Source organism: Thalia democratica, chromosome 6 (genome assembly GCF_965202585.1).
Source record: "Thalia democratica chromosome 6, ktThaDemo2.hap1.1, whole genome shotgun sequence".
Taxonomy (NCBI): Eukaryota; Metazoa; Chordata; class Thaliacea; order Salpida; family Salpidae; genus Thalia; species Thalia democratica.
The window spans coordinates 21,551,338-21,578,002 of record NC_139170.1 but is presented as its reverse complement, the minus strand read 5'-3'; the positions used below and the strand labels follow the sequence as shown (position 1 = coordinate 21,578,002).

Here is a 26,665-nt window from a genome sequence, read left to right as displayed (position 1 = left end):
ATGCGTGATACATTAAGTCTACAACAAGAATATATATTTAATTTTAATGATTTATTAGTTCTTATACTACGCAATACCACGTAAAATTTTATTTAAGGGCAATTTATAACTACAATTTTTTTATGTATTGAAACTTGTTTTTTTAATTATACTATAAGCACAAATTTATAAACTTTTAAAGCTTTTATACAGCTAGAACTATCAATATTCTTTTCAGAGCTGATGTTTTACACTAAAAACAGTATGCTGTAACAATTTCTTTATATTAAATTAGTTAATACTCGGATTTTTAAAATATATATTGCCAAGTTGAACAATTTTAGTACTAAGTACTTGTTTACATTGTTTGAAACTTTTTTTTAAACACTTAAAAATAAATAGTTTACTAACAAAATTTTTATGAATAACTATACGTTTGCCAATTTACTTACTTGTTATGAATAATTGCTTTGAAAATCTGTACAACACATAAACTATAAAGTGTAAGCTATAATCAAATATAGATGTTTTTTACACCTATTAGTTACATGTATAACTAACATTTAAATAACAATCGTTATACAAAAATGCAAATTAAAATAACTTATCTCAAGAAAATACTAGGTATAAAGATTGTTCATCTAATGTTGCATAAGGTATTAAAACTTAACACTATGATATAAACTTACAAATATAAATTATTATCAATGTAAGTTTTTAAAATATTATCTGAAAACTACAAGAGTTACTTTAAAACTACTAAAATAAATACAAAACCTGGGAACAAATTTAAAGAAAATAAGTTATTTATAGTTTAATATATAGATTAGGTCAATATAAAATGTGGCTTTATAATATTAGCTTTAAGCTCTTTGTATTGCAAATAAGAACTTTTACATACATTAAACTAGTTCTTAGATACTTTATTAAGTTTTAACTAAAAACATGCATTAAACGTGATTTAAAGCAGGATGTTATAAGTTAAGCTAAAAAATAGAAATATAATTACTGTTTTTTTAAACTATACTAAAAAAAATCTGCATATCTATGATAATTTTTTGTTTGGTAGGTAAAAAAAAACATGGCTCATTTGCTGAATTAAAGGTTTTAAATAGAATTTATTATCAAAGAAAAGTTGTAGATTCTAAGCTTTTGTATTATTATTATAAAGTATTGATTGAGTTGAATACTAATTAAGAGTTTTAAATAACAGACACCCATTAAATTTAAGTAATTATGAAAGCTTGCGTTACACATTCTTTTACAGAGGTCGGCAGACATTTTGCGGTCTCGGGCCAAATTTCAAAAATATATATAACTGGCTGCAGTTTTAGTTTTTTACTCTTCATTATAAACCCCATAACCTCAAGTGCAGATTTTTAAATTTTTTTTTGCGGACCACACGTTTGCAATTTGCAGGCCGCAGATTGTCAACATTGGTTTAGAATATACTTTAGTTTTATTTGGTTTTATTAAGATATAACAGGTGAGACTTGGCTAAAAATTCTTTATAACAGATTTTATCAATTACATAATGTGTGGTGTTAAATTTTCGAATAGAAAAATTAAAAAAACCTTAATAACTATTAGGGCTAGTTTCCGCAAAAATAAACTGAGGGAAGTTTGTAAAGATATTCAACTTTTAATTTTTTACAATTTTTGATGGTAATTGGCTATTTTCCTTAAAAAAAAGTTTTATCAAATATAATTAAAACTGAAAAAAGAAACTTTTGAAAAAAAAAAACACTTGAATGATACTCGTTGAAACTTTTTTACTGTCTAAGAATGTTATAACTTCATAATTAAACTTACCAACATTCTCAGATATTTTGTTTGTAAATTTATGTACTAGCTTGAAAGAATGAAACTATAGCATTTGCTTACAAGTAGGTGTTTACTTTTTTGCAGCTGCTAGATTTTTTAACTACAAAAAAAGTGTTAAAAAGACGTAAAACAGAAGTAAAGGCAACAAATTTTATTGATTTTAAGTTAATTAAAGTTTTTACAAAGTCGCTTGAACTAAGTTATAAAATACTACAACTCCTTTTTTAGTTAAACAGGGGCTCTACAGTTTATTAATTGCTAAAACATCATTTTTTTTTTGTGAAAACTAAATTAAGAAAAAGTCTTAAAGCTGAATTAATTTAGCTGATTCTTACAAAAATAACGGTCAAAATTCATTTTGTGTCAAACTAATAATTTTGAATGGTTTTTATTAAAAACCATTTAATTTTTAAACAGTTATTTACTACTCTTTAACAGAGGTCGGAAGGTTTGTCGCAAGCAAATTTTTGTAAATAACAATATTCGTGGTCCGTAGTTGTAGTTATACTCTTCTAAAATATCTAGTACATAAAAATTCAAATACTCCGTATATTTTAAGTAAGAATTATTTTGATCTTCATTTCAAATCTCAGAATTTCTAGTGTAAGTTATAAAAATTTTCATTCAAGGACGAACCTTGCATGCCGCAGGTTTTACCTTTTAAGTGCTGCAACCTATTTAAAATAAAAACATGTTCAACAACCCCGGTTCTAACACTAGGTTTTTTTCTACTATTTTAAGACTTTAATAAGATAGTTGTATCAAAAAACTTAATATTTTTATTGTTCAAACTAAAACATCTGTAACATGATATGAATGCTGTAGAATGCGTTGTCATTTCCTAAATAATGCTTTATCTAAAATTAGTGATCTACCGGATCTAAGACTCGGATTTAGTCATTTAAAACAAGCAATAATTTTTTTATCAATCACGTCAAATTTATAAGAAAATGCTCCCTGAATAGACACAGTTAAATTATCGATCATATACAATTTCAAGGTATCAGCAATTTTTCAAAGTGTAATTAATTTTATTGTTGGTTTAAAATTATTTACTCGTGTTTTATAAATTACAGAACTGTTTGATAAAAAATAAGAAAGGTAAACTTTCCAATTGCTTGTCATTGGCGTATGTGTACCTTAGTTGTATCCTTAAAAACATGCTAGTTGACTGATTCTTAGCAATTTTGCTATATATTTAGAATTTCTGATAAAAAAAATTTATCCCTTAAGAAACCAGTTTTTAACTTATTTTCATTGTTCTCCATTTTCTAAGTAGAGTTCGCCAATTAGTCTTCCTTAGTCGGTCGACCTGATAGTAAACCCCGGCATTATAAAAGCAATCCTTAGGTTTTTTTTATAGAATGGAGACACTATAAAATTTAAGAAAAAACTTGTGTTAAGTTTTTATGTAGTTGAATATTTGTTTTGTTAAAGACTTTCTTACTATTAAAATTTTAAAACTTTCATGTCGAGAAAAATATGCTGATCAAACAAACTATGTAAATTTTGTATTTATTTGAGTATAATGAGCCTACCTAAAACCACATTTAAATCAAATAATTTAAAAAGATATTGATATTTTATTAAACTTGAAATTAAATTAACCTTAGTAGGATAAATGAAAAAACTAAACAAAATATTTTTTCAAGAATAGAAGGTGTTAAAAAAGTAAAATTTGTTTAATAACTGTAAGGTACACATGGGTTAAAGGTGCAATCCTTATCGATATCCCTACAGTATTTTATAATTAAATTTGTAATTATATGTGTTAATTAGAAAGTATACCTATATATTAGTTTGATTTGCAATTTGCGGAGTCAGAATTTTTTAATGCTTTAGTAGTAATTTCTATTACTAGAGTTATTTAAGGTTTTATACAGCGTATAACTTAAAAATAACATTTACAGGTCAAATAGATTTAAAATAAGTTTATTAATAAAAACTCATTAACAAATAACACTGGATAATATACGATACTTTATTTTTCATTATTTTATACTTGGCTAAAATACCAGTAATAACATAATATTTATAAATGTTTAAAAAATAATGATATCTGAAATTAAAAGTTGGATTAGTCTAAAATCTTGAAAAAAATAAATATTTAAATTAGAAAATATGTATAAACTATTATATGTGATTATAGCATTTAGAAAAGGACGATTACACAGAAGTATTTAATTTAAAATTGAATAAACTAAATTCAAAACCAAATCCGTTACAGACACTTTCATATAGGAATTCTGAGACTAAAATAAGCTAAAAAAAAAGTAAGTGTGTGAATTTTTTAAGGTATATGTGTGTATTCACTATGGAATCTGTGTACTTTCTATGCTAAAACAAGATAACTTATTTTGCAGCTAAAAAATTGTAGAAGTCAGAAGAAGAAATTATTCCACACAAACTTCCATCACCAGTATTTTCTGAAATTTAACATGGTTTATTTTTTACATCAAGTTTTAGTGAAGCAAATTATATTACAATGTAATAAGCTTATTCTTAAACCATAATACAGTACTTAATACTATAAATAAAAAACTTTTAGAGCAGTACTTCCTAAAGCGAGATATATCGCTTTCTTTGGAAAATCATTTATTTTGTATGTTAAATTGCTTCTGCATCAATGGTCATTTCCTAAAAATGGGCGAAATCGCCCCCTTTGGGAACTCCTGCTCTAAAGCAGTGTATATAAAAGAACTTAAATAACTAATTAGGTATCATTTGTTTAATAATTTTAGCAAAATATTAATTTACAAAATTACTTAAGTTAAAAAAGGTTTTTCAATAAATCAAACAAACTGTTAGTAAATCTGATTAAAGTTCATTTAGGTATAGCATTGCTGTAATTATAAAAAACAAACATTAATAAAACTGTTTAATTACTGTCTAGTATTTTTGACCAAAGCAAATAACAATTTGTTTGCCTTGTTTGATTACTTAGTGGTGAAATAGCGATAAAAGAATTTATCAAACTTACTTTGAGAAAATGTTACAACTTCTTCATTTTTCATTACAGTATCTGTTTAGTTTAAAAAAATTGAAAGATCAACTTATTCAAAGGTTTTTATGTCAAAATAAAATAAAACACTTAAAGTCAAGCTAAAAATTATAGTAACATAATTGAAAAGTTTATTTTTAATTTGATTTTAATAATTCATTGTCAACTGATTGAAATTGAGTTAGATTACAGTTCTAATTACGACGTTTCAAAATCTTATAAAAACTTTTAAGGAACTATCTATCAAAAACTAATAATAAGTTTGAAAAATAAAATGTTTAAGAAGGTCTAATTAATGAGATTATGATGATAAAAACAAGATTAATAATATATTTCTAAGAGAAAACATCTAAATACTAAAAATAGTCATATTTTAGTAAGTATAAATTTTTCATTTTGCCTTATCTCAAATCATAATTTGAACTTGTGAAAAAAAACTTCCAATGTTTTTAGATTTTCAAAGTAATGATTCACTCATAAAAAGAGATCACCAGTTAATAATAAAATCTTATTGAAATTGAATCAATATGATTTCTTTTTTTAGTGAAACATTGTTTAGAAAACAAACTCTTAAAACTTTAGAAGTTATATTATTCTGCTTATCAACTTAAAATTATCAAATTTTTAATTTACGTTAACCCATGAAATTCGTATTAAAAGTTAATTACTAAAATAAATTTTTAATCTTTTAAACTAATAATGTTTTATAATTCCCGATTAACAACATAGTTTTTGGAGAAGGTTACCTCAACTGCTAAAATATACTTACGAATTTCAGAGAGTTTATATTTATTAAATTACTTAAAATTGAAAAAATCTAAAAATTTTCAAAATATTTCACCTAACTTTTAAAAACACAAACAAGAGTATCTAATAAACTAGAGGTGGGCAACGTACGGCTCGTGGGCAGGATGCGGCCTAAATGCAGAAACCTCTAGCCCGTGGCGTAGTTTATAGATAAAAAAAAATTTAATAGATAAAATTAAGCTTTTTTGTAACAAATGTCTTGAAGTGTGCTCTATAATTTTTAACTATTTATCATTGCTTGTTGATTAGTCAATTCATTACAGTTTTGCCTTTGAAGAGTATTTTTAAATTATTGTAGTATTATAGTTTCAAACAGTGGGGCATGAGAAGACTTTTTTTTTAATGAATCCAGACCGCAAAATATAAATCTTAGAAATACGACAAATCGACTAAAAATATATTTTTATTAATTAAAGGTATTAATTGAAAGAAATGTTTTTTTTTCAAAGTAATATGAAGCGAAAAAAAAGATTACTATGCAAAAATATTTATTGTCAACAAAAAGTTTATACAAACTTACCGTTAATTTGATCAAAAATTTTAATAATAAAGGAACTTTACTAATTACATCTCATAAAAGCTATTTCTAATATTCATTTGCTAATTGTATTAAATTAGTGACAACCAATTCAAGTATCAGAGTATTTACAAAAACTACCTACAATAAAAAGAAAAAAAAGTTTTTAATTTAATGAAACTAAGAAATACCAAAAATTATAACAGTTTTCCAGTTTTAAATAAAAACAGATTAAAAAAGGCTGTAGTCAAAAAAAAAATTACTATTTCAAGACTAAAAAACTAACACTCAGTGTGATTTCCAGTTACTATAACGTACTTAGCACTTTCAAACATTTTCGAAACCGTCCACAAATTAGTAGTATTCTTTGCCTATAGTTAAAGTTTATATTTTTTTATATAATGAAAAGCTATAAACAATAGTTTCAAACATCGTTATATTTCGTTACAACTAAGCATCATGGTACACTATTATTAAAGTTTTCAAAGTATTGACTTACTTTTTTGAAACTAGAGCACAAAGCCACTTTTACACAGCTCTTTGGATTTATTTTTTTCGCGGCAAGTTTAATAGCCAAATCATTCATTGTGACAACTCCCATCAAGCTCCTGCAAATATCAAACTTTACTTATAAAAACTACAAACTTAATAGCATTGCTACTTTATTAAATTCATCAGTTTCAAAGTACACATATTGGAGCTGCTAAGAATTTATTTTATATAACGGTTAATGTTTTGATCAACTTTATATTACTTGTTAAAATATATTCCTTTTAAGCTCAGTTACTGTTCATCATAACAATTTAACCCAGTTTTCAAACTTAATGGCAGCATTAAAAAATTCTCATCAATCATCAGAAAGTTATTTCAGATAAATTTATTTTTATCAAAGCTCTATAAGTTTGTAGATCTTTTAAATTTTTTTAATAGTGCATGAAAGCATACGTTATTAATTGCAGATTCGGAATTTTAAGTACACAATAAAATAATTAAAAAAACAATGTACTCATGCAATATCTAAATAAAACAATATGCACTTGAACAAATGATACATCATTAATTGACGTGTTATGCCAACTCGTGACCTGTTAAAACAACGTGACTTAAATAAACTCAGCAGTGCTTATAGAATTATTTCTATCAATAGGTTACTATTTATGATTTTAAAAAAATAATTTAATAAAATTTTGCTACAGTACCACATTATATCACTTTTCTTATGTAAATGGGTTTACATTTAGTATAATTAAATAGAAAGGATTGAAGATTATCAAAATGCAAAGATAAATACTATTTAAAATATATTAAAAGCTTTTCTAATTAGGCAATTTTCTGCCAGTACTGAATAAAAATTATTTTTGATAGGTTATATAGCAAAATCGTTCACCAATTAAAATTTTTGGAGTTTAGTTATGCTTTGAACAATTTACTTGATGTAAATTTTTCAGATTTAGTAATAAGCATTTCATAGAAAGAATTTTTTGTTACCTTACTTTTTTTAATTAATATATTTAATTGTAACTATCTAAAATTTAAAGTTAATGGTTTGCTAATAAAGAGCCATAGCGTAACAAGTTCACTGGAATATATAATAACAAATTTAAACAGTACTCTTTCTTTATTAAATTAACACTTGTTTCTGTGTGTAAACTTGTTAACAGACAGAAACGAATTTGTTAGTATTAATAAAATATATTTTTATAGTTATCTGCAACTATACAAATTTGGTTAACAAAAGGGGACTTAATTTAGATGCAACTCAGGTCATTTATCAATAAATAGTTTTACCACTAAAAAAGCTACTAAAATTTATTGCAAAAAAATTTCAAGGTACACACTTGTCAGATCGATTAACGACAGGAAGTTGGTCATAATGCATTGAGGTCATTATAACTGCAACTTCTTCACACAGGGTGTCTTCGTACACAACCATTGGCAATTTTATGTCCATATCCTTAACTTGCTTATTTGACCACCTGTACAACAACGACTGTTATTTTATCTACATTTAAAAAATCTTACACTAAATACTAACGTATTTCGATATGTTATTCGTAAAAGAGAACGTGTTTTGGCATTTATATAGATACTTCAAAAGAAAAAAAAGCTTGTTTTTTATATCATCAGTGAACTAACCATAGTGACATTGCATCAGCTGGAACAGGTAAAAAATCTCTTTCAATCATCCAATCAGTCATCAAATGCTTTGTCCTAAAATGTCAGTAATAAATAAAAATAGTAGTTGATTAAGTTAAATTATCAACTTTCGAAGATATTAAATAAAGAGAAAAAACAATCATTTTCTATTATAAAACTCAACACAGCTAAAATAAAACTAATTTACAGAAATAAAAAATAGCTAACATGTAGTTTCTTATGGAGTCAGGACATACAACTACGCATCTTTCACCTTCTTTCATTGTTTTTGCATATTCAACAGCTATTGAAACCGCAGCCCCACTACTACCACCTTTTGTTTTGTAAAATATAGTTACAGACTTTAGAACAATGTTAAGTGAACAACGCTTCAATACTAAAATTAAACAATCATGTTTAAATTTTAGCTATTTTGAGAATGCCTAAAGATTTGAAAAAATAAGTTAAAAGTTATTATGATTTTTTGTAATAAAAGATTTTGAACAAAATAAACTTGTTGAATTGTAAGGATAATTTCAAGACCACGTAATGTACCAAAATTAATAACTCTATGTTAAATTAGTGACAGAAAGAAACGTAATTAGTTATAATATATTACTTACTTTTAAAATTAAATATTATTGTTTAAACGAAAATATTATTATTGCTTTGATCTTTTCTATAAATTAAATTTTAAAATATTGTAATAATATAAATTTTAATTATACTTTAATTAAATAAGAAACCAAAAAAGCTAATCACCACATAGAAGTCCTTCAACTCTGATGAGCTTACGAGCCATTAGAAGTGAAGCTTTATCGTTGCATTTGTACCATTTGTCGATAACTGATCTACAGTAAAGCAACATGTGACTTTTTTAAGATAAGAACTATAAAAGATTTCTTTTTTACACTTAATCATAACTTTACACAATTTTTTTCATAAACATAACCATGTATATATCATTAATTACCTGTCGATAACGGATGGAATGAAATCATAACCAATACCTTCAATTTCATAATAAGTGACATCAGTTTTGTTCATTTCAACAGGTAATGCCAAGTCTGAACCTTCAGGATCAACACCAATCATCTATAATTAACTTCAATAACAAAAATGGTGTAAATGTTTTGAAATAAAAATTTACCAAAGGATAATATATACCAAAGACTACAGAACATTTGTTCTTATTATAATAAGTTTTAAAATAGTTGTAGACAAAAATATACGAAATTAAGTTTGACTAAGTAAAAATAATTAACCTTGCAGTTGGGGCATACTTCCTTTAGTTTTCTACCGATACCACTAATCGTACCTCCAGTACCAGCTCCCATGACTGCTACGTCGATTCGATCTATTTAAGTACATGAGTTTCGTTAAAAGCTTACGTTATTTAACAAAACTCAGGGTTGCCAAATGTTTTTGGCAAATTTTTTCAAGGTTTTCAAAATTTCTTCCAGGTTTTTAAAGTTACACATTTTTTGGTCCATTTTAGTTTAAAGTTAAGTTTAAGGTAAGAAACTGTGTTAAATAGTATAAAAATAATAATAAGTACTGTAAGGCTACTTTAAATGTTTTTTTTTTTAATAAAAAAAATAGGATCAAAAACTGTTATCTATATGATAGATTTTTAGTGTCAAATCGAAATTTTACTACTCAACATGTTAAAATTGTTAAATTTACAGGTTTTTTTAGTTTTTTTTTTTAATTTCTCAAACTCCAGGTTTTTTGGCAACCCTAAAAACTTTTAATTTCTAATATAATAGAATCTGATCAGTTCTTTTAATTAGTAATTTTAAAAAAATAATAGATTCAATCAAATTGTTAGTAAGAATCTAAAAATACATTTAGTATAAACTAAAATTTTAACTTTAAATTTAGTATAATTATGTCAAAAAATTTAAGTTCATGCAAAAAATTGTAGTAATTAAATACTATAAATATGTCTCTGTTATAAAAAATCATGGAAAATTTCTAGGAGTTATAATAAACAAGCCTGACTTAATGAGTTAGGCTGTAAAAATACTAACTCACTATCAAGTACAAAAGAGCAGTTATTCATAAAACTATTTGCGCACTGCTTGTAACAAAACCTTAAAAATTAGAGTTGTAACCTAAAATAATGCATTTAATAATAAAAGCATTATGTATGCAAAAAAGGTTTATTTATTATTTGGATAAAACAGCATTTCCCCTTAAGAATTTTTTGAATTTACTTTTTTTTTTCTTAATAAATTTTATTAGCTTTTTTTACTGAATAAAGTAAAGTATACTAATATGCTGATAAACTATTTTACAATAACAAAAACATTTAAATCATATCCTATACCATTATACAGGGTTGCCAAATGTTTTTGGCAAATTTTCTCCAGGTTTTTAAAATTACACATTCAAGGGTCTATTTTTGTTTAAATTTAGTTTAAGATAAAAAACTGTATTTAATAGTATAACGACATTAAAAACATATCTTAAACCCTAATTAAATATGTTTTTTAATAAAAATAAATTTTGATGATGACAAAAAAAATTATCTATACCATAGATTTTTGTGTCAAATCGAAATTTTACTACTTAACATGTAAAAGTTGCTTAAAATTCCAGGTTTTTTTTAGTGACTTTTGTTCAAAATTTCAGTTTTTTTTTCAAAATTTCTCAAATTCCTGGTTTTTTTAGCCTAAATTGTCAAATTTCAGGTTTTTCCAGGATTCCAGGTTATTTGGCAACCCTGTTAATAGAAAAATAATTAAAGTTTGTAAAAACATATAACAAAAAAACAACTGTATAAACAAAACTAAAAGTAAATATAGATTGTTAAACAGAATATATTTATTGTTTAAATTTAAACAATTACTGTAGTTTGAGTTTTAAAAACTTTTAAACCATGGAGATATTTTGACATAACAAAACATGGTATTTTTTATACTTTTTAGAAACTTTGTAAAAGCGAACTTACATTTTTTCAAAGTATAGAAACTAGTTTACTCTCTAAAATAATAAAAGTCTGACAAAAAACTTTTTTTAAATAATAACAAAATAACCATCTAGTTGTTCGAGCATTTCAGCAGCAGTTGTATCATAATGAGCAATTGGATTGCCAGGATTACGGTACTGTTTTTTTATTGCAGAGATGTGTTAAAACTATATTCAATATAATAACTTAAGATTATAACTTAACTTTAAGTGTTAAGCAAAAAAAAACAAATACACTTTTTTTTCTTAATAGTCTAAAAATACTTGTGATGTAGTTGATTTTTGGTAATATCTTAAGAAAATGTTAGATAACTCTAATTCAAACAATTAAATTGCTAGTATCAAAGTACAACAGCTGAAATTTCAACTGTAACAAAAACAAATTATTTATGGTAAATATAGGTTCTAAAAAAAGTAATGTTTACTTGATCAAGAATGACAGCTTTAGGAATCTCCTTTTCTAGCTTCTGGGCAACTCTAATGTGAGAAACAGGGTCATCAAAAGCAGCACTGGTAGGTGTTCTTACAATTTCAGCTCCCAATGCACGCAAAACATTAACCTTTTATATAGCATACGTTTTGTTTTTATTTGTTTTTTTACAAACTGGTTGTTTTAAACTATCAAACAGTTTATAATACCCAGTTTTTAAGTTTGAATCACAACAATTACAAAGTTTTATCAACTAACATAAAATAATTATTTCTTCAAGTTAGTTTTTTTTGTACAAATACAAGCAAATAAATTTACTTAAAACTATACTATGAAAAAAAAAAAACCAATGTCAGGGTAGCCAACTGTTTTTTGAGAAATTTCTTCCAGGTTTTTGAAAATATACGTTTTTGGGTCTTTTATAGTTTAAAATTAAGTTAAAGGTTAAATAATGTATTAAATAGTATAGTAACATTGAAAAGATACTGTAAAGCTACTTTAAATGTGTTTTTTAATTAAAAAGAATCATGTTAACATAATTTTTTATCTACATATAGATTTTTCTATATATTTTTTTCTATATTTATAATCTATATGATAGATTCAAATCGAAACTTTACTATTTAACATGTAAAAATTGTTTAAAATTCCAAGTTTTTTTTTATGTACTTATGTTCAAAATTCCAGGTTTTTTTTAAGCTAAATTGTCAAGTTTCTAGTTAATTTGGTCACCCTGTAATGTTTAATAATCCATATAATAGTTACCACTAAAAAATTGAAAAAAGGTATAGTAAAGCTATCAAAGTACAGATAAGATCAGATTTTTCTATATTTGGTGTTATAACTTTTATAACTAACTATAGATTTTTATAACTAACATAAAAAGATTTCTCAGTTGCAATTTTAGTTTTTAAAAAATTTAATTTAAGCGATAGCTCAAAAGGCATTTAAGGCCAACGAATAATTATTATACTTTATACATTTTAATTTTGCAGATGATTTCTTAAATGCAAAGTTTCACACCTATATTAATCTACAAGAGATCTTTAGTTGTTAATAATTTTTATTCAAATAGAGTATACTTATTTGATTTATTTAACAAAAATCTGTAGATCTGTAAAGATAGATTACTATAATAAGAGTGAAACATTATAATGTTTTAATAATCAGTATAAACAAAATCTAACTTGTCTCCTTACATAAGTTGAGAATTTTTATTTTTCTATTTTATAAAAATTACAATACGATACTTTACTTTATAATAAATATCAATCACTTATTTTTCAACTAAATAATATATGAGAGGTAAATAGCATTTAATGCATCATATATTTTAATCAACAAAAACATCAGCGAAAGTCTGCAGATAAAAAGCCTGAACTTTCGTATGCCGTGAGGCAGGCTCAAGATCATTAAAAGGATTGATCATACCAATTCGATCATCAGACCACAAGCTTCGGTAAACTGAGACTGGTTTCGTCCTTACAGGTTTAGGACGAAACCGGTCTCAGTCTACCAAAGCTTGTGGTCTGATGATCGAATTGATATGATCAACTCTTTTGTTAAACTTCATATATTTTAATGGTTTATTCGAAGACAATAGGGGGATCGAAGACAATAGGGGGGTCCAACATTTTTTTTTCTACTAAAAATAACATTGGATTTTATATGAAAGCTTGGAGTACAAACTACAAGCCAGTTTTTATAGAATTAAAAAATCTTATTTAACTTTTGAGATATTGTAATTTTTATAAAAATTTTCCGATACAAACGAATGGACAGCAAATTTTTTGGAGTAAATTTTCTAGGAAATTTAAAAAATAACTAAAAATCTATCTTCTCCTTCATCATTTTTTGAGTTAGAGACCTCAAACTTTCGGGAAACGTTCCTTTTATAGTTTAAAAGACTTTGAATGTTGGAATTTTAAATATATTAAAAAATAAAATTTCAGATTAAAAAAACAAAAAAAAATAGATAGTTTTTTTTTAATAAAAAATTTATTTTTAAAAATTAAAAAAATTCTTGTATTAATTTTTTTTTTAAATTTAATAATACACTTTCTGTGAAAATTTGAAGAAGATTGGTTGAAAAATGAAGGAGGATATAGATTTTTAGTGAAATGGTCTTCTTTTGCGTTTTTAGTTTGCGCCTACCATAAGGAACCTATTGAGGTCACCAACTTTAATTGCTCATAAATCAAAAATTACTTTGAATTTTTCAAGCGGTTAAAAATGTCTAATAGCTCAAGTAAAACTCTATAAAATAAGATCAACCTTTAAAAATCAAGGTGGACCCCCCTATGCCCTTAATTAAATATACTTTATAGTTTAAGTTCTCAAAAAATTAAGATATAATGATATCAGACTACAAATATGATTCTTTTTGTAAAAACTTTATAGTTAAAAAAGTAAGTAGAAATATAAAGTAGTTACTTTAACTTGGACATTTAAAAATTCTTGATAAGCTTTATGTTTATCTTTAGGTTTATGTTAAGCTTGTTGAAGAATAGCTCATCATTTATTTTGTTTATGTCATTTAGTTTTAAATAATAAACCTTCTGTAAAAATAATAATAGGTAACGAAATATGATACATTGAGCTACATTACTTACTGCACACTTACTTACAAAAATTTTGTGAAAAGTAAGTACAATAAAAAGCATGGCTTAAATATCTTTAAGTAATAATAAGAGAGTCAACAGCTGACACTCACAAGGAATAATAATATCTAAATAATTTATAGTGTTTATTAATACTTATAAAAAATGTCTCACTTTTTCAGCAGACATTTTTTCAGGGAGGACAATAATGCACCTGTACCCTTTTACAGCTGAACACAATGCAAGCCCAATACCTAGATTTTTTAATAACAAATTTAGTTATTGTAACTTTCTTATTAAATGTACAAAACAGTCTAACTAACTTTTAGCTAGTTCCTAAAAATAACTTTTAAAACTATATAACAATTGAAGTTTAGTAGTATAAGTACAAACCAGTATTTCCAGATGTTGGTTCAATTATAGTATAACCTTCATTTGGTTTAATTCTTCCAGTAAGTTCAGCTTCTTCAATCATGCGAAGAGCAATTCTATCTTTTACAGAGCCTCCAGCATTAAAAAACTCACATTTTGCATCTGTCAATTGATTTATTTACAACTTAATTTTGATAAATAGTATACATTTTTAGTAAATAATACTTTAAAAATGCTTTGTTTATACTTCTTTAAAAAGTTTAATATTAATAAATTTAAAACTTACAAAGTTCACATTTCAAGTTGTATTCTTTTTCCAGTCTGCTGAGACGAACCATAGGTGTACTTCCAATAGCTTCGAGAACAGATGAAAAATACTTTTTTCTGTCATTTTCCCTGTAAATTACTTCATTAACTTAGATTACCTACTAGTCATATTATATCTTGGTAGAGCTTGCTGCAAAAAAAAATATACTTTAAAATAACCAAACAACAAAAACTGATCAACTTAATCTCATTCAAGTTCTAACAAAAAAAGCCTGAGTTTTCAAAAAAAATCTTTAAATTTACTACAGTCTGCCTAATACTTCAAAATAATAGGTGTGTGACAACCCTTTTTTGTAGAATTTACTTAGCAGAAACTATATTTTTCTAATCTTAAACAATCTATGAGTGTTTCATTAAAACAGCTAAATATAAAAAGTATAAAACAAGGTTTTATTGACAAGACTTTAAAGCAGCCTAAAGTTATTTTTTTACTAATTGTAAATAATTAGTTTATAGATGATAAAAAGTTTTTCTAATATAAAACTGTAGCAAATTCTAAAAAAACATAAACTTAATATAAACAATGAATACTTTCTGTAATGATTGTGAGGAGATTTTTGATCTTCACCAAGCACCCACTTGCATTGAGGTGGTAAATCAGGTCTAGTCCATGAAGAAGCATCACCACTTAAGATACCCTAAAAGTTTGAAACACAGGTAATTTTTATAGGCATAAATAATTTTAGTCTATACTTTTAAATATAACGTTTAAACTTTTAATAAAATCAGCTATCATTAGTTTGTACTTTTTTTAAACAAAAATTTTTTTTTAAAACTATATACAATATCTTATTAAGTTTTATATATTATTAGTTTAAAGTATTATTAATTTTCTAAAATAGTTTGACTAATTACTTAAAACATCCATTTTCTTTTTAGACTTCATCAAACACAACTTGTGATATAAACTTTAACACTTTAATCCATGTTATCAAGCATATAGTTCAATCTTTAGTTATTACAGTATCTCTTATAAACATAAGAAATAAGGATAATTTCAGTTAACTTAAAAAATACCAAATTTACAACACACTTTAAATTAAATAAATTGAAATTATATAAGTAACTTAAAGCTTTACGCAGGGTTCTCACTTAAAATTTTCTAAAAAATTATGATGCTGAAATGTTACGAGCATAAAGTTATTGTTATAGGAAAATTTATTAATTTCTCAAAAAACATAAAACTTTAATGTCAATTATTTTCCTTATTTTAAAAGCTATCTAAATTTTTTTTTTTATTTTAGAGAACGCACCTTTGCCTTTAATTTAAAAAAAAAATTATTTAATTTGGGGTTGGAATTATTTCATGGGGTCCCTCCAAAAATAAAGGTTTTTTTTCGTTTTTTTTCATCAAATGGTATTAGAACCAAAAATAAATATTTTTTTTTATTTTTTTTTTTTGATTTCCCTTAGTTTGCATGTTATAAAAACTCTTAAATAGTTATTTTATAAATAATGTTAATATCTTTTACGATTTGGCCCAAAATCAAAATGTAGTATATTACACTATCATTTGCCTTGGCCATTTCCTAGATAAAAAATTGATAAAAGGAAAAAAAAAGTTAATAAGAATGTGAATATACAACAAATTAAATTAAATTATTTTATTTTAATTTAGTTTGATGTAATTCACATTCTTATTAACTTTTTTTTTCCTTTTATCAATTTTTTATCTAGGAAATGGCCAAGGCAAATGATAGTGTAATATACTACATTTTGATTTTGGGCCAAATCGTAAAAGATATTAACATTATTTATAAAATAACTATTTAAGAGTTTTTATAACATGCAAACTAAGGGAAATCAAAAAAAAAAATTAAAAAAAAATATTTATTTTTGGTTCTAATACCATTTGATGAAAAAAAACGAAAAAAACCTTTATTTTTGGAGGGACCCCATGAAATAATTCCAACCCCAAATTAAATAATTTTTTTTTTAAATTAAAGGCAAAGGTGCGTTCTCTAAAATAAAAAAAAAAATTTTAGATAGCTTTTAAGATAAGGAAAATAATTGACATTAAAGTTTTATGTTTTTTGAAAAATTAATAAATTTTCCTATAACAATAACTTTATGCTCGTTGAAATGTTATACCAAATTCAAATTACAACCATATTCTTATTTTTAAAATGGATGAAATCCGAATCTTTTCAAAATTACCCTACTTACATTAAAGCAATGAAACTTCCACACATCCTAGAACTATCTATTTAAAAATATTTAACTCTCAACTTTAAAAGATAAAATAGTTACAATGTTTATAAAAAATATTTATGGTTATACAGTTCTATGAATATAGAACAGCATGTCAGAGTTTCATTGCTTTAATGTAACTATGGCAATTTTAAATAGGTTCAATAGTCATCAGTGTGGTTGATACCTTCGAAAGGTAAACATTTTATTTGTTTTTGTTTTACAATTCTATAAAACACTGTAACTATTTTATCTTTTTATGTTGAGAGTTAAATCTTTCTGATCAGATAGTTCTACGCATAAAGAACAAACAACAGGTCAAAGTTTCATTGCTTTAATGTAACTAGGGCAACTTTAAAGAGGTTCAACAGTCATTCATGTTTATAACAGGGTTGCCACTTGTTTTTTCAAAAATTTTTCCAGGTTTTTAAATGTACACATTTTTGGGTCTATTTTTTATTTAAAGTTAAATTTAAGGTAAGAAACTGTGTTAAATAGCATAAAAAGATTGGAAAGATACTGTACAGCTACTTAAAATGTGTTTTTAAAGTAAAAAAAAAACATTCGTGATGACAAATCTTTTTTATCTATATGATAAATATTTTGGGTCAAACCAAAATTTTACTACTGAACATGTTGAAATTCTTAAAAATTCCAGGTTTTTTGTTCAAAATTCCAGGCTTTTCCAGGTTTTTTTTACCTAAATTGTCAAATTTCAGGTTTTTTTAGAATTCCAGGTAAAGTGGCAACCCTGTTATAAGTAAAAAATTAGAAAATAGTATTTCTGTAATATAAATTTTAATTCTGAATTTCCCTGAGATTTTCTATTGTTTGAAAATTCCCTGAGTTCCACGAGTTCCCTGAGTGTGTGGCAACCCTGAATAAAATACAATTAAATGATCAATAAAACTATGTAAGTATTTGTCATAGTTTAAGTCACACTAAAAAGCATTCCATAAGGAACCTGTTGTTGCCTCCAACTTTGACCAGCTATATCTCAAAAATTATTTTGAATTTTTTAAATTGGTAAAAAGCACCTTGTAGCTTAGTAAAAACTATATAAAATCAAATTGTGAAAAAAGTGTTTTACCTCTCCCTATGCCCTTAATAGCATAAAAATGAAAAGTTTGTGCAGAACTGGTTTTTATTCAATAATTAAACAGTAAATTTCCAAAAAATCACACTAACATTGAATAAAACAATCAAAATGATTTCTTTAGATAAGATTTTTTTTACAATAAACTTGACTTAAAATTATTAATGAATTCATATTTTAAAATTATATCTATTTGAATATAGCACAAAAACAAAAAACTTACATTTTTATGAGGGCAAGCCATGCTTTAATCTCTTTAAAATACTAGAACTAAATGTCTAATAAAAGGTATACTTAATTAGCTCACCATAAGTTTTAAAACTATTTTTATTTCATAAATTTGTTTTAATTTCTATGTTGCTTGTCAAATTTCTAAAAAAAATAATAATTTTATTCAACAACTTGTCACTAAGTTTGCACTGTTTTATGTAAACAAGGCTCATCAGAGTTTATCAGTGTCAATAAATAAAATTGAAGCACCAGATATATAGCAAAAGCAAATTAATCAATAAGTAATATAGCAGTGAAAAATTCAACAGTAATTAATCAATCCTTTATGTAACAAAATTTAATTAATCTAATGTAACAAAATAAATTAATTGAATACTTTTAAAAATACTTAATCATTTTTATGCTTATTTTAAGTTTTTTTCTGTTATTTTTTATCAAGTAGACAAAAGGGTTGATCATACCAATTTGATCATCAGACCACAAGCCTTCGGTAGACTGAGACCGGTTTTGTCCTGAGAAAGTAATCAGTAATTAATAAATTAACACTTTTGATAATAAAATTTAAGTTAATCTGATTTAATAATTTTTTAAGTAGTTTGTATAAAATATTTTTTGACAAGTGTTCTTTATTAAATATTGATAAGTTTAAACTTCTAATTTATTTAATTTATGACATCAGATTAATTTATATTTTATAATAATAAGGATTAATTTATTATTACTGAATAATTTCTCACTGTTAGATTACTTATTGATTAACTTTTTCCTGCTTGTTTAGGTGAAACAAAGGAAGCTTATAGACAAATAGTTGAATAAACTTGTATTTTTATAGATGAACACTATTTTTTTTTATTATGCAGGAAACTTTCATTAGAAGAAAATATATATCTAAAAAAATGCAAAGTTTAACACTTCTAATAAAATTGTATAAATTAACTATGTTATTTGAAAGATAACATTAAATTTTTTTAGCACTCATAAGAGATTAATTTTATTCAAAAATCTAAAAAGTTAAATGTACATGACTATAAAAATTACAACTTGAGTTTCTTTTGATTTTTTTCTCTAATATCAAGTTAATGGTGCTATATAATAGTATTTTTTTTTTAAGGTAGGAATCATTTTTTTAGGAAAACATCATACAAATCAGAAGTACATAAACTTTTTTTATATAATTGGAAAATAAACAATCTTAATAAAAGACTGAGTGAATGATATAATATTGCTTTACAGATATTCGATTTCTCATTACCTAAGTAAATAAAAAGAGCATGATGTAGATCAGTGCTTTGCTATTGGTTATATAGAAAGGTGTTCTTATGGGGTTTTATAATAAAGTTTGAATGAAGTTATAAGATATAAGGAAATCCATTTTGTACAACTACTTCAGGGGTCCGATTGTACATGTTCCGGAATTCCCAGTTTTTTGCTGACTTTCGACTTTCAACTTTAAAACTTTCAACAAATTGTTCTTAGTAACAACAAAATAATATAAACAAAAATAAAAACAAGAAGTATTAACTAGTTATCCTAGTAACAACAGGGTGATATAATGAAAAATTAAAAAATAAACACTAATCAAACAAATATAAATGTGAGTTTGACCCTCATACTATTTATCTTCTATACAAGATTATACATTTATATTTATAAGCTATGATTAAATAGAAAATTTTATCATAGCTTTGTTTATTTATTTATTTTGTTCATAGCTTTGTTATTTTGTCTTTTAGTTTGTTATATGCTAGAATGAGGTTTAGTTAATCCAGTTTCAATATTTTGTTCAAAAGTAGTAATTTTTATTATTTAAGTGGTTATTTAGAATTTTTTTAGCCTTGAGGCTAGTTTTTCAATATTCTTAGTATTAACATTGTAGTTTTTTTAAGTTTTAAATTTATATATACTTTAGTAAAATCAAACAGTTTAGAGAAATGAAAGTTGTTGTTAACTATTCATTGATAAGTTCTAATAAACTTTTTATTTTTAGTTACTTATGTAGTTTAAAAAACACTATGTTGTACTATTAGTTCTTATTTTTTAAATAATAAAGTTATTTGTTATTTGTTTACAACTACTTGTTTTCAGTAAAAAAAAATCAAAATGAATACAGATTAGTGTTTTATTACTTTTGTTAAAAAAATAGAGGTTAAATTTTTGTTTATAAGTAATAATTTCAAAAGAAGTAGCAGTAATGGTAATTAATTTTTTAGTGTGAATGTTTTAATATACTTTACAACTTTTTTGCAGATTTAATTTAAAAGCTTTTTTAAGTATTATGAGTAAAGTACAAGACTTCAAAGATTGGTTACTTGAGGATGTAGACAAAGAGAAGTTTAAATGTAAGTGGTGTGGTGATGATACACCAATGGCCTTATCCAACATGGGTATAAGGGCATTGAAATCGCACAGTATGTTGAAAAAACATCTTAATAATAAAAGCCCTATTGACCGAAATTCAAGAGTTAAACCTAAAAAATTTGATCCAAATTTCAATGGATGGACTAAATGTGAACGTTGCTCTTGCAAAAAAGTTGACTTTGATAGAGAGGCTTCAGGTATACCTCAACTTATTAACACAGGGTCCTGCAGCTTGCACATTATTCATGGTGCATTCAAGTCCGGTGTTGAAGCTACACCTTGGAAAATAAAAAAAGTTTTAAAACATCTCCATTGCTTATTTCTACTTACTAAGTTGTAGTTCATCAAATATTTATAAAAAAAATTTATAGTTATTTTTCTGAACAAATGATTAGTTGAGATTACTTAACAAAATTTTTCATTCATTTTGTAAATACAATTTTGTTTTAACATAATTTTAATCAAAACAATGGTCTTGATTAATTTTAATTTAATCAAAAAATTATACTTATTTGAAAAGACTATGCATGTTAGTTATTTTCTAGAAATATTTCTCGTACACGTGATTAATAACTTACAATATTTAATAAAATTTTTTGTCTTAATTTTTAAACTTGTAAAGCAAGCTTTTTATATGGTCATAGAGTAGTCTAACATTTATTTAATATAAAATAATAATGGTTATAATATGCAAAATTCATCTATAAACTACAGCGCATATTTATTTAACTAAAAAGATTTTCTGTATTTTTTTAATATGAATTACTTTTTTTTTAATTTATTATGTTTGTGATTTTTGTTATTTTTTTTCTTGAACCGGAGTACTACATTTTTTCCTTAATTTAAAGTTGTATGGTATTAACTCTATTAGAACCTATTGAGTTCACTAACTTTGATCGCTCATAAGCCAAAAGTTACTTTGAATTTTCTTAAGTTTTTAAAAACTTCTGGTAGCTAAGTTGAAACTCTTAAAATTTGATAAACTATTGGTGGATCCCCCACCCCTACTGTTTTAATTTTAAAAATATGATTCATATTTTTTAATGGGTACTTTTCAACCTTGTTACATTTTTATGTTAAACAAAACCGAATTGTATAATAGACTCATAGAATTAAAAAATATTATCAAATATTTTTTAAATTTTCCAATAAACTAATTTAAGGGCATAGGGGGACTACAATTTTTTTTTCAAATTTTGTCTTTTTTTGCTTATAATCAGATAATATACTTTTTACACTTTACCGCTTGTTGGATTAAAAATAGCTAAGAAGATATAAGGGACCAAAGTTAGATCAGAGTAGTTTTTTATAAATTTTAAACAACTTGTTAGAAACAGACTTATAATTTTTTATTTAATAATAAATAATACTTTTTTTAAATTAATTTCTATCATAAAATTTTTAATGCCATTTTGTTTTAAACAAAGAAAGTTGAAAATTTAAATTATGAGCAAAAATCACTGATAAAATTTTAAACTAGTAATAGGTTGACTTATTTTATGATTATTAGTGTTTTTTATCTTAATAATATTGTTATTTATATATTTTTACTATTTATTTATTTTTTTTCAAAAAGGAAAAAGTTATTTACTATTTTCAGTGTTTTTTGTGGTTGTTTACATTATTATTTTGGTATAGTTAAACTCATATATTTATACATTTATTCAAGTTTGTAAAAAAAAAGATAAAAATGATATATTTGTTTTATACTATTTTTTAGTTTAAGCTTTTTTTAATGAAAACAGCTTTATTTTAGTTTTTTTTTAAGTATTGCAGCTTTGTTTTTAATATTATTTTTTTTAATGTTATAGCTTTAATTTACTGTTAATTATTTTTGGATAATTTAAAATAAATTGGTAGTAGAGTCGAAATTCTTAAACACACATAAAAAAATAAAAACATCAAATATATATATTTTTTATTTTTTTGAGAAAATTATTAAATGTTGGTTGTAAAGTTTAATAGTCTCATTTTTCATAGAGCTCTTCGTTTTAGAGTTTAAATTTCTTTTTCTTTTTTAGCTCATTTTAATTTTTATTAAGTTTGGGTATGCAACTCGATGACCGAGAGGTATTTTTGCTATCCAGGTCATTAAACCAAAAAAATTATTTATCAAATTTTAACCAAGTTTGTTCTAAAATACATTTCATGATATTTTAAATTATATTGCTTTTATAATGAAGGACGAGATAGGTTTTCAATGAATTTGTTTTATTTATGAGAAAAGTGCCCTTAAAATTTTAAATTCTATATGGTTGTATCCGAATTATTTTACAAAAATTGTTATATCTCAAAAGTAATTAGTTATTAGTTTTGTAAAAACTATCTTATAGTATATAACTTAAGCTTTGAAATGTAAGGCTTATTTATTTATTTAAAATGTTAGAACCTCTTATGCCCTTAACATTTAAAAAATTTAATAATTTATATTTGCTAGTTACTTCTTTCAAAATTAATGTTATAAATTTTTCATGTTAACAAAAAACTAGCTTTTGAAAAAAGGAAGACAAAATTTTAACCTTTTACAATGTAAATCGTTCAATAACCATTGATCTTGGTGTCAAAATTCCAAAAAAAAACCGGTTAGGACTATTTAAAAATTAAATGCTTTTCTTTCTATCAAGCTGCAAGCTTTAAATTAAAAACTTTAATCATTATACAATTATTACGGCCAAAATGAAACCTAAATTTTTCGTTTTATTAATATATTAAAATTAACTTTATATAAAGTTGTTTATGTAAAAAATATATAGTATAGTGTAAAAATTGTAAATGTTAAGTATATTTCAAGTATTATAACGACTTTAAAAATAATTAAAACAAATTTTACAAATTCTATAAAAAAAATACTAAAAGTTTGTAGTTTTATGACAATTTAAATGTTCAATAGTTAGCCTGGCTTGTATTTTTATATGCTTAAGTTGACAAGGCTATTTATTTCATAAAATATACAGTTTTAGTTATAGAAAATAAGTAAAATAATAATAAAAGTCTAAATTTTAGACTGTATATTAAATTTTAAGGTTTTTGTTTAAATTACTACAAACATGATTTAAATAGCTTTATAATTAAAAATAAATTTAATCTTAATTCTTAAGTTCTTACTATATAAAAGTTTTTATTGATGAAAATTGATTTATAACGTAAATACCAATAATTTTCTTCCAAATTTTGTACTATAACCGAAATTTTAATTTTTAAACGTCAGTTTATATCTTTAATAAAAATGTTAAGTCTATGTCATAACATTTGCTTTAAAAAAATATCGTTGATTTAAAATTTGTTTGTCAATTGCAATTTTACTTTAAAACTAAAATATAATTTTTACTCATCCTTATTATCTGATCAAACTATTAATATATAATTTTGTTTAGTTATATATATGTTTTTTTAATTTAAGTTAAACTTATTTTAAAAATTTAACCCTAAAAAAACAGTAAATATTTTTGTATCATAGTATGAACTTGATATAGGTGAAATATGCAAACTGAGTGTACTATCGGTTTGTATATTTAACCTTTCGAATTTATTTTTTTCTCGGTAGATAAGCGGTTTTCAGATTAGATTTTGCAATAATATGATAAAAATTGCAGTAGATAATAATTATTTTTTGTCTCTGATTGTTCAGTTATAATTTACTATTTAAACATTTGAAGTTTTGTCACTGATTTGAATTTTTTGAACTTGTTTTGTCCCTGATATTAAATTTTAATCAATTAATGATAGCAGGGGACTTCCGGAATTTCTACAAAATGACTCCTACTTCAGTCAGAAGCGCCTTAGGTATACAAAAGACGGAAACGAGCCACTTTTGCACGAGCGTCACTTTTGAACGATGGGACACTTTTGCAAGAGGGGAAACTTTTGCATGAAGACACTTTTGCACGAGGGGAAACTTTTGAACGGCGACTACTTTGCACGGAGGGTCACTTTTGCGTGTTTAGAAGGACTAAACTTTTCGGTCAGTTGAAATATGGAGCATACCTTTTTTTTTTAAATGTTTTTTAGCTAGTAACAAATCTGTAACATAAAAAAAAAATGAAAACTAAATTTTATAACAGACTCATATTTAAGGCAACACATCAAAGATTTAAAATTATAAACAGTAAAAATTAATGTTAGAAACAAAACAAGCTAAAAGATATAATAAAATTGTATTTTAAAGATTCATACGAGGAATAAAAAAATTAGAAACTAAGATAAAAAAATACTTGAAGTTTAAGCAATTTGCTCTAGTTTATTTTGAATTCTAATATATAAATTAACAAATATGTCTTTTTATATGTTTTACTTTAGGATTACAAGTCTTTTGTCCATATGATGGACATAAGGATAAGAGTCAAAACCTAGACCACTTAAACTGAAAGACACATTAAAAAAAAATAAGTATGCTCCATATTTCAACTGACCGATGAAAAAAATATTTTCGCCTCGTGCAAAAATGACACTGCGTGCAAAAGTGACGCCGTGCAAAAATTTTCCCTTGTGCTAAAGTGACCTTCGTGCAAAATAGTCGCCGTACAAAAGTGTCCTCGTGCAAAAGTGTCCCCTCGTGCAAAAGTGACACCCACCCACAAAAGACAGCTAGTTCAGTTGTATTACTCAAATTGGTGTAATTTTTTATTTAAATAGCTCAACAACTGATCATCTTGTGCTATCAAAATACTAATTTTTGTTGTTTTTAATAAAGTTTTAATAATTAAATTCTAATTTGTAAATATACTTATATGTCGTTAAATCTTATGTAAAATAGTGCTCGAAAAGCCAAGTACTTTCAAAAGTGTTTATGACGAATTTTAATATTAATTAACCATTTTAGATTTAAGATTTTACAAACAAACATCAAAACATATAAACTATGTACTGCTTGGGGACTGACTATATTAAGATATACTATTGAAACTAGTTCTAATAAACATGTAGTTCTTCTTAACTGAAAACAAACAAAGTCTTTTAAATTTAAAATATACATATTTATATTTATATTAAAGGTTTTATAAAAAGTTCTGGTCGAAAGTGCTCGACAAAATAAATTGTGTAACTTTGTACCTTATAAAAAATAGAAATTGAAAAATCAGATAAGAACTTAACACTAAACAAGAAAAGCGAAAGACAAACATATGTATCTATTATCAAAAATACTTTTTAACAAAATTAAAACCAACTAAATATTAACACAAAATAAAATTTAAGCGGCAAACACGAGTATTTTATAACATTTTTTTTTAAAGTCAAAAAAAAATTTCTAATAGCTTAAAACATTTTCCAAAGTAACTTTTATAAACTTTCCTAAAGTGCATAAATTAACAACTACAGTATATTATTTCAAATTCAGCTAACTGTACAATAAACAAGATTATACTACGTCACAACTGTTATAAAAATTTTCAAAATCTAAATTTCTGTTTACTATTGTAACAAACTGTAGCTTACTGAGGAGTACATGAAACTTTATATTTCATGTATGAAACAGCTGTATAAATTATAGTTTCTATATAATTAGAAAAATATTTATATTTATATATTTACAGTCTTCTTAATTGAAAACAAACGAAGTCTTTTAAATTCCAAATATACATACAAATATTATAAAAATTTTCATCAATGTGATACCGTTGTAACAAAAATGTTTATTTTGAATCTAAAAGACTGTGTTTGTTTTTAATTAAGAAGACTGTAAATTAATTGTTTACTGTATCTATGCAGAGCCAACTATTTTAAGTTAATCTGCTCAATTTTCGTATTTGAACTTTTTTTCGTCACTTATGTAAAAAAATTAGTTATAATAAGTTGGTTTACGGTTTTTTTTATCTTTGTTATAACT

At 24.3% G+C, this 26,665-nt stretch overlaps 1 protein-coding gene across 1 annotated transcript; it reads right to left on the bottom strand.

The window, feature by feature from the left end:
• Positions 1-3,770: 3,770 nt before the first annotated feature.
• Positions 3,771-18,613, bottom strand: LOC145838052 (cystathionine beta-synthase-like). Its single transcript, XM_082945580.1, has 17 exons — positions 18,476-18,613; positions 15,498-15,604; positions 14,926-15,035; positions 14,661-14,801; positions 14,442-14,521; positions 11,663-11,797; positions 11,306-11,375; positions 9,530-9,621; positions 9,238-9,359; positions 9,027-9,115; positions 8,493-8,598; positions 8,265-8,339; positions 7,967-8,104; positions 6,628-6,736; positions 6,415-6,499; positions 4,784-4,825; positions 3,771-4,229 (listed from the first exon to the last, which is right to left on the bottom strand). The coding sequence occupies exons 1-17, from the start codon at positions 18,494-18,496 to the stop codon at positions 4,156-4,158; spliced, it is 1,596 nt and encodes a 531-aa protein (XP_082801706.1). The 5' UTR covers positions 18,497-18,613; the 3' UTR covers positions 3,771-4,155.
• Positions 18,614-26,665: the final 8,052 nt, after the last annotated feature.

Excerpts from the sequence above, each read along its gene's own strand:
- LOC145838052 (XM_082945580.1), bottom strand. The coding sequence starts at position 18,496 with ATGGCTTGCCCTCATAAAAAT. Across the intron at positions 14,802-14,925 it reads CAACTTGAAATGTGAACTTT|ATGCAAAATGTGAGTTTTTT; the intron begins GTAAGTTTTAAA and ends ATCAATTGACAG. Across the intron at positions 6,737-7,966 it reads GTCGTTAATCGATCTGACAA|GAGCTTGATGGGAGTTGTCA; the intron begins GTGTGTACCTTG and ends TGATATTTGCAG.